Raw genomic sequence first — 11,910 nt, 5'->3', positions numbered from 1 at the left:
CAGCCTATGGGACACTGGTCATGTCTAGAAGGGATGACACTGATGTCAAAGTGACTATTGAGTTGCATCAGGTTAATTATAGCTCACCCTAACCCTTTTCATAACCTTAACCTATTCTCCTAAACTAACTGCGTAAGTTGTCCTAACCTGCTGAGTAAGTTACCCTAAATGTTTAAATGTGAAGCATCCGCTTAGCGTTTCCAATCACCACCAATGAAACATTTGATCTCAATATAGTTTTCTGTTCCCAAAACTGGAATATGTTATGAACAGAGTGGACTACGGTTTGTAGACTTTACCCTTTGCAAAAGTTTTCAAAAGTCGCGTTGTTTAGAAGGAGTGCAAAATGCAAAGTAAGTTATTGCACACGCGCATTTCAGAGTAGGCGTTCCCTGGCGGAAATATGAAGATAACGCTAGAACGGGCCAATAGGATCCCGCTAGCTCGTATTTGGCTCTGCCCCCTTGGCCCATTTGTTCCCATTGGAAACGAGAGGCTGTGGTCTATCTTGGTTTATAGTTATAAAACATCTTTGCTACAACCTCTTTGAAACTACCAGTTTGTAAACCAATATTTGATACTACACTACCCACAATACTACGTCACGTCTTTGAACGTCACGTCAGCCCAAGACGAGTCACGCACGACTCTTGGGCATTAACATTTCAAACTTACAGTGCAGTCTTTTCATTCCTGAGACGTGCAGATACAGCTAACGTTAGCTATATGCAACAAAGACAACTAGCAAACTCATTTCAGACTGTCTTTACGTAGTGCATCCAATAACCATGGATATATTTTTAAAAAGCTGTCGCAATGAGCTGAAGGTAGGAACATAGACGGTTTCTGGTGGTCGCGCCGTTTGTTTGCTTTATCCATTTTCATTGTTTAGTTTGTCTTAACGGCTACCGTTAGCTAGTTATGTAGTCTTCTAAATAACTTCGACATGTACATTTGATGCACAAATTAGTGGGGTTTTCAGAGATATCAGGAGAAAGGTAGCTAGACATTAAATTCCGACTAGATCAAGTCGAAAGACTTGTCATTGAAAAACAGTAGGGCAATGTGACAGCAGCCTGCCGCATGGTCCCGGTGTTGCGTGTGGGCTCGTGCATGCGCATCAAATTAGATCAGACTGAGACAGTTGTCACCGTACACTAACTACATTTGAACTGTACTGTACATAGACTGTAATTACAGCTAGCTAGTTGGCTAGCCAGGCAAATTAGCATTGTCACGTGATCACATAATTGTGTTAAATGTAAATCATACACTGCTTCATTATGTTGCATGATATATATGCATTAATATATTTAAGTGATATTCAAACAAATATAATTGTTCAATTGTAATGGGCCATGAAAGTACATTTCTTGTAGGGTCAGCTGCCTGTCAGGTGCCTGTCAGGTGTCAATATGCCCACGTGCATTTTTTTGCTTTGCATGTCTGCCATACTTACAGTTACACGGTGGCTTTAATTTCAGGGTCTTGATGTCGTGCTCTTGACCTTAAGTGAAAAGAGCACTGTTTGGGTTCAAAACAAGCCCTATCAAGATTAGTGAGATCAGATGGTGTTTATAGCGCCTCAGAGCGTCACACCTTATTTACTCGGTGTTCAGTGACGGGGAAGAGAAGTCAGCACCAGCACAGATGTACTATCCAGTGTGTACATGGGGAGGCTGGGTTGAGAGAGAAGTCTAATGGGAACTGAAAGACAGGTGAGGTGCATTTCAATAGTTAACAGTGGCTTCCACTCCTCCTGTATCAATCTGAAAACATCATGGATAGATGAGACTGGGTTGTATCTGGGTTGTATCGTGGATAGATGAGACTGGGTTGTATCGTGGATAGATGAGACTGGGTTGTATCGTGGATAGATGAGACTGGGTTGTATCGTGGATAGATGAGACTGGGTTGTATCGTGGATAGATGAGACTGGGTTGTATCGTGGATAGATGAGACTGGGTTGTATCGTGGATAGATGAGACTGGGTTGTATCGTGGATAGATGAGACTGGGTTGTATCGTGGATAGATGAGACTGGGTTGTATCGTGGATAGATGAGATAGATGAGACTGGGTTGTATCGTGGATAGATGAGACTGGGTTGTATCGTGGATAGATGAGACTGGGTTGTATCGTGGATAGATGAGACTGGGTTGTATCGTGGATAGATGAGACTGGATAGATGAGACTGGGTTGTATCGTGGATAGATGAGACTGGGTTGATACTGGGTTGTATCGTGGATAGATGAGACTGGGTTGTACCGTGGATAGATGAGACTGGGTTGGTGGATAGATGAGACCGTGGATAGATGAGACTGGGTTGTACCGTGGATAGATGAGACTGGGTTGTACCGTGGATAGATGAGACTGGGTTGTACCGTGGATAGATGAGACTGGGTTGTACCGTGGATAGATGAGACTGGGTTGTACCGTGGATAGATGAGACGTGGATAGATGAGGTTGTACCGTGGATAGATGAGACTGGGTTGTACGTGGATAGATGAGACGTACCGTGGATAGATGAGACTGGGTTGTACCGTGGATAGATGAGACTGGGTTGTACCGTGGATAGATGAGACTGGGTTGTACCGTGGATAGATGAGACTGGGTTGTACCGTGGATAGATGAGACGTGGATAGATGAGACTGGGTTGTACCGTGGATAGATGAGACTGGGTTGATGAGACTGGGTTGTACCGTGGATAGATGAGACTGGGTTGTACCGTGGATAGATGAGACTGGGTTGTACCGTGGATAGATGAGACTGGGTTGTACCGTGGATAGATGAGACTTGTACCGTGGATAGATGAGACTGGGTTGTACCGTGGATAGATGAGACTGGGTTGACTGGATAGATTGGGTTGTATGGATAGATGAGACTGGGTTGTACCGTGGATAGATGAGACTGGGTTGTACCGTGGATAGATGAGACTGGGTTGTTGGATAGATGAGACTGGGTTGTACCGTGGATAGATGAGACTGGGTTGTACCGTTAGATGAGACTGGGTTGTACCGTAGATAGATGAGACTGGGTTGTACCGTGGGTAGATGAGACTGGGTTGTACCGTGGGTAATGAGACTGGGTTGTACCGTGGGTAGATGAGACTGGGTTGTACCGTGGGTAGATGAGACTGGGTTGTACCGTGGGTAGATGAGACTGGGTTATACTGTGGATAGATGAGACTGGGTTATATCGTAGATGGATGAGACTGGGTTATATCGTAGATGCTCCCTGAGAATTTTCTTTCACCTGTCTAGTTGAGTTACTTCAGTACTCTGTTTACTCTTGATCTGCAACAGATGGCTGATGTCCCTTCCCTATACCTCCATACAGTACTACTGAGTGTTGAGGGGGGGTGTTAATGACCCCCTCTCACTGACTGGGAACATTTTAGCAGACACTCTTATACAGAGCGATTTACAGGACCAATTAGGATTAAGTGCCTTGCTCTAAGGGCACATCGATTTTATTTTTTTCACCTAGTCTGCTTGTAGATTTGAACCAGCAATGTTTCGATTACTGGCCCAATGCTCTTAACTGCTAGGCTACCTGCTGCTAGGCTTCAGGCTGTAGACTGGCTAATTGTCACATGGCTTTTGTTATCGCAACAAGCTGCCTCTGTTAGCCCCTAGCTCTGTCACCCATGACTCGTGCTGCTGTCACAGACGGCCGTGCTCTGGGAAACACCCTACTTGTTTCTCAACTCCACATTAAAAACATTCAACAAAAACACGTAGTGGAGTTAACAGGCCGTCATGTAGCTTAGCCATTACATCACAGTCTGCTCTACTGAGGTCATTGATGGAATTAGCCGAAGGCTGTTTGACAAAGAGCTAGCCAAAGCCTTCAGGCAGGGGAATGAAGTCAGCCCTTAGCTCATCCACTTTAGGCTACACTGGGATCTGCCATTGACCCTTCAGAAGGCTATTCAAACAGGGTTTTACTCTAGGATGGGGGACATTGTGCAGAACCGAGAGTACCTAATCTCCTGTGATCAGCATCATCATGACGTGCATTGACATTACAACACACACACAACCTGTCCACATAGCACTGTCCACATAGCACTGTCCACATAGCACTGTCCACATAGCACTGTCCACATAGCACTGTCCACATAGCACTGTCCACATAGCACTGTCCACTCACTAAGACACATCTGATAGCCTTAGAAGGCTCATTGCAAGAGTAATGGATAGACTGACCTGTATTTTCTCATGGTAAATTCCCTCATAGGAGTTGGATATTCTTGTGACTGTTTTCATCCCACTCTACCCTCCACAGGGGAACGCAGAGGGCAGCCCAGGGTTCCATGTGGTTCTGGGGAACGAGGCCTGTGACCTGGACTCCATGGTGTCAGCTCTGGCCTACGCATACTTCCTGTCCAAGGTGAGCGTAACCCACCCCATCATTTGGACCCGACCCATGTGTTGAGAATGGTTCAACAGAGAAAGCGTCAGGTGTTATAACACCTCTCTCTCCCCTCCCAGACACTTGATTCTGGGAAAGTTCCTCTTCCCGTTCTGAACATTCCCCGGCAAGAGTTCCCGCTGCGCACGGACAATGCCTTCCTGCTGAGAGAGAGTGGCCTCTCCCAGGATGACCTGGTGTTCCGGGACGAGGTGGACCTGGGGAGTCTACACCGGGCCGGCCGGCTGGACCTCACACTGGTGGACCACAACGTGCTGCCCAGGTCAGGGTCAACCGTGACCCCCTAACCTCTGTCCACTGACAGTCATCCAGGATGTAAACACTTCCCCATGTGATCATCACCTGTGTCTCTATAAAAGCAACACTGACCTAGAGACTCCTTGAAATAGCTTGACTGAAGTCTGACTGTGTGGCTGTCTGTTGCAGCTCTGACTGTGTGGCTGTCTGTTGCAGCTCTGACTGTGTGGCTGTCTGTTGCAGCTCTGACTGTGATCTAGAAGAGGCGGTGTTGGAGGTGATCGACCATCACCTCCTGGAGAGGAAGCCCTCTCCCTCCTGTCCCGTTACCGTGGAGACGGTGGGCTCCTGCTCCACCCTGGTGGCAGAACGGATCATCCAGAAAGCCCCTGAAGTCCTCGACCAACAGGTGGCCCAGCTCTTATATGGTAACCAGAAATATAACTGATGTATGTGGAAATCATGTCAGTATTAAGTGAACTATGCCTTTAACTGCATCACTGTGTGACGAGACTGACATCCTGTTCTTTGTGATCACAGGCACCATAGTGTTAGACTGTGTGAACATGGCCCCAGAGGCAGGGAAAGTCACCCCTAAAGACAGCCAGTACGCTGGCCTCCTGGAGACGCACTTCCCCAACCTGCCACCAAGGGGCGTCCTCTTCCAGTCCTTGCAGAATGCTAAATTTGACGTGTCAGGTAAACACCCCAGGATTAATACCTGAAGCTCAGCCTTGTGGATGTGGTTTTTGCCTCTCAGATTAGAACGATGGGCATCCCATGATATCAATGCCATATTTAAGTATGAAGGAGAGGGAGACCGACAATGTTTTTAGCTCGTATTCCCTTGTTCCCAGGTCTTACCACAGAACAGATGCTTCTGAAAGACATGAAGGTGGCATCAGAAGGAGATTTAAGACTGGCAGTCAGTGTGATATATATGACACTGGAGGTGGGTGTGCATCTTAACTATTCAATATGTGATACAACACAAGGTTACACGTACTACTGGTGGATAATAACATGGTTCAAATACTATCATGTACCCAGTTCTACTGCAGTATACCATCTCACAATGCATGTTTCACCTATGAATTCTTTACAGAATCTCATTTTCAGATCTAAACTGAACACAGTCCTCAAGTTATCAGAGCCTTTCCCCATGCTACTGCCTGACACACCCTTCAGACACTTCCCTGTTGTTACTGCCTGACACACCCTTCAGACACTTCCCTGTTGCTACTGCCTGACACACCCTTCAGACACTTCCCTGAGTTACTGCCTGACACACCCTTCAGACACCACTGTTGTTACTGCCTGACGCACCCTTCAGACACTTCCCTGTTGTTACTGCCTGACGCACCCTTCAGACACTTCCCTGAGTTACTGCCTGACACACCCTTCAGACACTTCCCTGTTGTTACTGCCTGACACACCCTTCAGACACTTCCCTGTTGTTACTGCCTGACGCACCCTTCAGACACTTCCCTGAGTTACTGCCTGACGCACCCTTCAGACACCACTGTTGTTACTGCCTGACACACCCTTCAGACACTTCCCTGTTGTTACTGCCTGACGCACCCTTCAGACACTTCCCTGAGTTACTGCCTGACACACCCTTCAGACACTTCCCTGTTGTTACTGCCTGACACACCCTTCAGACACTTCCCTGTTGTTACTGCCTGACGCACCCTTCAGACACTTCCCTGAGTTACTGCCTGACGCACCCTTCAGACACTTCCCTGAGTTACTGCCTGACGCACCCTTCAGACACTTCCCTGAGTTACTGCCTGACGCACCCTTCAGACACTTCCCTGAGTTACTGCCTGACGCACCCTTCAGACACTTCCCTGAGTTACTGCCTGACGCACCCTTCAGACACTTCCCTGAGTTACTGCCTGACACACCCTTCAGACACTTCCCTGAGTTACTGCCTGACGCACCCTTCAGACACTTCCCTGAGTTACTGCCTGACGCACCCTTCAGACACTTCCCTGAGTTACTGCCTGACACACCCTTCAGACACTTCCCTGAGTTACTGCCTGACGCACCCTTCAGACACTTCCCTGAGTTACTGCCTGACGCACCCTTCAGACACTTCCCTGAGTTACTGCCTGACGCACCCTTCAGACACTTCCCTGAGTTACTGCCTGACGCACCCTTCAGACACTTCCCTGAGTTACTGCCTGACGCACCCTTCAGACACTTCCCTGAGTTACTGCCTGACACACCCTTCAGACACTTCCCTGTTGTTACTGCCTGACACACCCTTCAGACACTTCCCTGTTGTTACTGCCTGACGCACCCTTCAGACACTTCCCTGAGTTACTGCCTGACGCACCCTTCAGACACTTCCCTGTTGTTACTGCCTGACGCACCCTTCAGACACTTCCCTGAGTTACTGCCTGACACACCCTTCAGACACTTCCCTGTTGTTACTGCCTGACGCACCCTTCAGACACTTCCCTGTTGTTACTGCCTGACGCACCCTTCAGACACTTCCCTGAGTTACTGCCTGACACACCCTTCAGACACTTCCCTGTTGTTACTGCCTGACGCACCCTTCAGACACTTCCCTGAGTTACTGCCTGACACACCCTTCAGACACTTCCCTGTTACTGCCTGACACACCCTTCAGACACTTCCCTGTTACTGCCTGACACACCCTTCAGACACTTCCCCGAGTTACTGCCTGACACACCCTTCAGACACTTCCCCGAGTTACTGCCTGACACACCCTTCAGACACTTCCCTGTTGTTACTGCCTGACGCACCCTTCAGACACTTCCCTGTTGTTACTGCCTGATGCGCCCTTCAGACACTTCCCCATGCTACTGCCTGACACACCCTTCAGACACTTCCCTGTTGTTACTGCCTGACGCACCCTTCAGACACTTCCCTGAGTTACTGCCTGACACACCCTTCAGACACTTCCCTGTTGTTACTGCCTGACACACCCTTCAGACACTTCCCCATGCTACTGCCTGACACACCCTTCAGACACTTCCCTGAGTTACTGCCTGACACACCCTTCAGACACTTCCCCATGCTACTGCCTGACACACCCTTCAGACACTTCCCTGTTGTTACTGCCTGACGCACCCTTCAGACACTTCCCTGTTGTTACTGCCTGATGCGCCCTTCAGACACTTCCCCATGCTACTGCCTGACACACCCTTCAGACACTTCCCTGTTGTTACTGCCTGACGCACCCTTCAGACACTTCCCTGAGTTACTGCCTGACACACCCTTCAGACACTTCCCTGAGTTACTGCCTGACGCACCCTTCAGACACTTCCCTGTTGTTACTGCCTGACGCACCCTTCAGACACTTCCCTGAGTTACTGCCTGACACACCCTTCAGACACTTCCCTGAGTTACTGCCTGACGCACCCTTCAGACACCACTGTTGTTACTGCCTGACGCACCCTTCAGACACTTCCCTGTTGTTACTGCCTGACACACCCTTCAGACACTTCCCTGTTGTTACTGCCTGACGCACCCTTCAGACACTTCCCTGAGTTACTGCCTGACACACCCTTCAGACACCACTGTTGTTACTGCCTGACGCACCCTTCAGACACTTCCCTGTTGTTACTGCCTGACACACCCTTCAGACACTTCCCTGTTGTTACTGCCTGACGCACCCTTCAGACACTTCCCTGAGTTACTGCCTGACGCACCCTTCAGACACTTCCCTGTTGTTACTGCCTGACGCACCCTTCAGACACTTCCCTGAGTTACTGCCTGACACACCCTTCAGACACTTCCCTGTTGTTACTGCCTGACGCACCCTTCAGACACTTCCCTGAGTTACTGCCTGACGCACCCTTCAGACACCACTGTTGTTACTGCCTGACGCACCCTTCAGACACTTCCCTGAGTTACTGCCTGACACACCCTTCAGACACTTCCCTGTTGTTACTGCCTGACGCACCCTTCAGACACTTCCCTGTTGTTACTGCCTGACACACCCTTCAGACACTTCCCTGAGTTACTGCCTGACGCACCCTTCAGACACTTCCCTGAGTTACTGCCTGACACACCCTTCAGACACTTCCCCATGCTACTGCCTGACACACCCTTCAGACACTTCCCTGTTGTTACTGCCTGACGTACCCTTCAGACACTTCCCTGTTGTTACTGCCTGACGCACCCTTCAGACACTTCCCCATGCTACTGCCTGACACACCCTTCAGACACTTCCCCATGCTACTGCATGACACACCCTTCAGACACTTCCCTGTTGTTACTGCCTGACACACCCTTCAGACACTTCCCTGTTGTTACTGCCTGACGCACCCTTCAGACACTTCCCTGTTGTTACTGCCTGACACACCCTTCAGACACTTCCCAGTTGTTACTGCCTGACACACCCTTCAGACACTTCTCTGTGTTACTGCCTGACGCACCCTTCAGACACTTCCCTGTTGTTACTGCCTGACGCACCCTTCAGACACTTCCCTGTTGTTACTGCCTGACGCACCCTTCAGACACTTCACTGTTGTTACTGCCTAATGCAGCCTTCAGACACTTCACTGTTGTTACTGCCTGATGCACCCTTCAGACACTTCCCTGTGTTACTGCCTGATGCACCCTTCAGACACTTCCCTGTTGTTACTGCCTGATGCACCCTTCAGACACTTCCCTGTTGTTACTGCCTGATGCACCCTTCAGACACTTCACTGTTGTTACTGCCTGACGCACCCTTCAGACACTCAAAATGTGAAGGTGGGATGTTTCACCTAGTTCATAAAGATCACCCCCCCACATGTGCAATCAGGTGGAACCACCCACAAGTAAAAAGGCACTAACCCTGTGCCTGTCTCTTCATGTGAACTTATAAAGGGACTCAACAGCTGCACTTGAGTTCATACTGAGATTTACAAACAAACTGTAATATCTATAAATGTTGTCCCTCAGGCTTTTCTACAGAGACGAAGCTTACAGCAAGAGCTATGTGAGTTCTGCCACAAGCACAGCTACAACCTGGTGGTGGCTATGACGATCTCCTTCAATGATAACAAGGAGCCCTTCAGGCAGCTGGCCGTCTACAGCTCCAGCACCCTCTACAGGGGGGAGGTAGGATCTACACCATCCCAATCAGACATGATCCCATAGTGTTGACTATCTAGAGTTAAAGTAAGTCATTATGAAGAGTTGATAGTAAGCTTTGGGTTGCCAGGGTTGTTTTTTACAATGTTTTTTTTTTGACATGGTCTTTGTTGTCCTGCAGATGAGCCAAGCCTTGGAGCAAGCCCAGAGACCCAGTCTGAGCCTGAGTCCAATGAGCAGCCCTTACTCAGACATCAGGGCTTACCTCCAGGGCAACACGTTGGCCTCCAGGAAGAAGGTGCTGCCCATCATCAAGGACTTCCTGAGGGACAGGGAGCGAAGAGAGGTGCATTGTGGGACCCTAGAGGAGAGTTACGAGGTACCACAGCAACGAGCGTACACTGAGGACGCTGGGATAGAGGACTCCTACTTCCCCCCCACCCCTATGAACAGTCTGGTGGAGGGCTGTCCCCTTGACAACGGACTGCCCAAGATCAGCGCTGAAGCTCTGACGGAGAAGTTCAGCAAGATGGCCAGCGAAGAGGAGAACGCAGGGGGACTCTGATGTCACTCACACTCCTGGTGGTCAGCGGAGCACCCAAGCTCACTAACCTGTATAACAGCTGAATGGCCAGAGTTCTCGCAACAGGATTCAGACCAGTCAGAACAGATTGTTTGTGACTGTGCAGGGTGTTGAGCTCGGCACAACATTGATCCGCTGGAATGAGGACTGGGAGGCACACTGTTCCCAATCCAGAGGAATAAACAATCCACTGGCAATCATATTGGAGATGATGGATATGCATTGAAAATATTAGTGACACCCGTGCTTTACGTTAGTGACACCCGTGCTTTACGTTAGTGACACCCGTGCTTTACGTTAGTGACACCCGTGCTTTACGTTAGTGACACCCGTGCTTTACGTTAGTGACACCCGTGCTTTATATGGGGGGAGGGGGTTCCCGAGTGGCGTAGCGGTCCAAGGCACTGCATCTCAGTGCTAGAGGCGTCACTACATACCCTGGTTTGATTCCTGGCTGTATCACAACTGGTCGTGATTGAGAGTCCCGTAGGGCGGCGCACAATTGTCCCAACGTCGTCCGGGTTAAGGTTTGGCCGGGGTAGGCCGATATTGTAATAAGAATTTGTTCATAACTGACTTGCCTAGTTAAATAAAGGTTAAATAAAAAAATATTAGTGACACCGATGCTTTCATCCTTGAATGGGAATAATTTAATTGGGAACTCTGTTAATGGAAAAATACTCCCAGTTGTTATGTTTCGGGGAAATAGATTTTGCTGTCTCTCTCTTCTCCCCAAGAGTGTGTGTGCAGCCTAGACTAATGTGTATATGAACATTTTTGTGATAGATGCCTAAACCAATATGTGGCCCCACTTTATTTGGATAGTCCAGCTGTAGAACGATCTGTTGATAAGCAACTGCTTACTAAGCTTAGGGTAAGGGTTAATAGTTAGTTGGGGTTAGGGTCAGAGTTAAGTTTAGGGTTTGGTTAAGGTTGGCGTTTAGTACATAGTTAGTTGAAATGTGATAGTCTGTAGAGCATCTACAAATGGACTGTCCAAATGAAGTGTTACTCTGCATGATATGCAGTGTTGATTTGACATAATTGATAAGCAGTTTGACGTTGAAGTAAAGTGTTTGTGTTGAATAGTTATTGCTAGAGATAGCTAGACATTATTCCTTGACGGTTTTATTGATAATAAATCAGTTCTGAATGTTCTTCTGATTCAAAACACCATTATAATACTGATTCTTCCCCAAATGAAAGATTTTGTATACTGCAAATTTATGTAAACAATTTATTTAAGAATTATCTGATTATATGCAATTGTATCGCACAAAGATACAGTAACTTCCGTTGGATTGTGTTAAAACACTTGGTACCAATGATATTGCTGATGTTATTTAGAATATAATACTTTGATCTCTTATCTGAAACTAGGACTCCCCAGAACCACGGTACTTCCAGGCCTGATGTAGTCTAGTTAAATGACTGTTTATTTCATAAAATGCTCTAAACTGATGAGAACAGTGTTTGAGATGTAGCCATAATCTGCACTGAAAGGTAGAGTAGATTTCAGTCAAGGTTATAGACCATTAGCAGATGTTATGTTATGAAGGACAATCAAGTGAAAAATGTCAGTTTGACCTTTTTTAATAAT

The 11,910-nt window shown here is 48.0% G+C and overlaps 1 protein-coding gene across 3 annotated transcripts; it reads left to right on the top strand.

Annotated features, from left to right (window-relative positions):
* Positions 1-617: 617 nt before the first annotated feature.
* Positions 618-11,693, top strand: LOC124028307 (exopolyphosphatase PRUNE1-like). 3 transcript variants are annotated; one of them, XM_046340411.1, is made up of 8 exons: positions 618-827; positions 4,289-4,393; positions 4,495-4,697; positions 4,889-5,100; positions 5,213-5,371; positions 5,530-5,624; positions 9,596-9,754; positions 9,909-11,693. In XM_046340411.1, exons 1-8 carry the CDS (start codon positions 789-791, stop codon positions 10,290-10,292), a joined length of 1,356 nt encoding a protein of 451 aa, XP_046196367.1. In that variant the 5' UTR covers positions 618-788; the 3' UTR covers positions 10,293-11,693. The 3 variants fall into 3 exon arrangements, with proteins under 3 accessions (XP_046196367.1, XP_046196369.1, XP_046196368.1); XM_046340413.1 differs by having other exon boundaries at positions 622-827; positions 4,916-5,100; XM_046340412.1 differs by lacking the exon at positions 618-827 and adding an exon at positions 1,456-1,718.
* The last annotated feature ends 217 nt before the right edge of the window (positions 11,694-11,910 follow it).

This window comes from Oncorhynchus gorbuscha, unplaced genomic scaffold, assembly GCF_021184085.1.
Source record: "Oncorhynchus gorbuscha isolate QuinsamMale2020 ecotype Even-year unplaced genomic scaffold, OgorEven_v1.0 Un_scaffold_4004, whole genome shotgun sequence".
NCBI lineage: Eukaryota > Metazoa > Chordata > Actinopteri > Salmoniformes > Salmonidae > Oncorhynchus > Oncorhynchus gorbuscha.
This window is presented reverse-complemented; position numbering and strand designations above follow the sequence as displayed.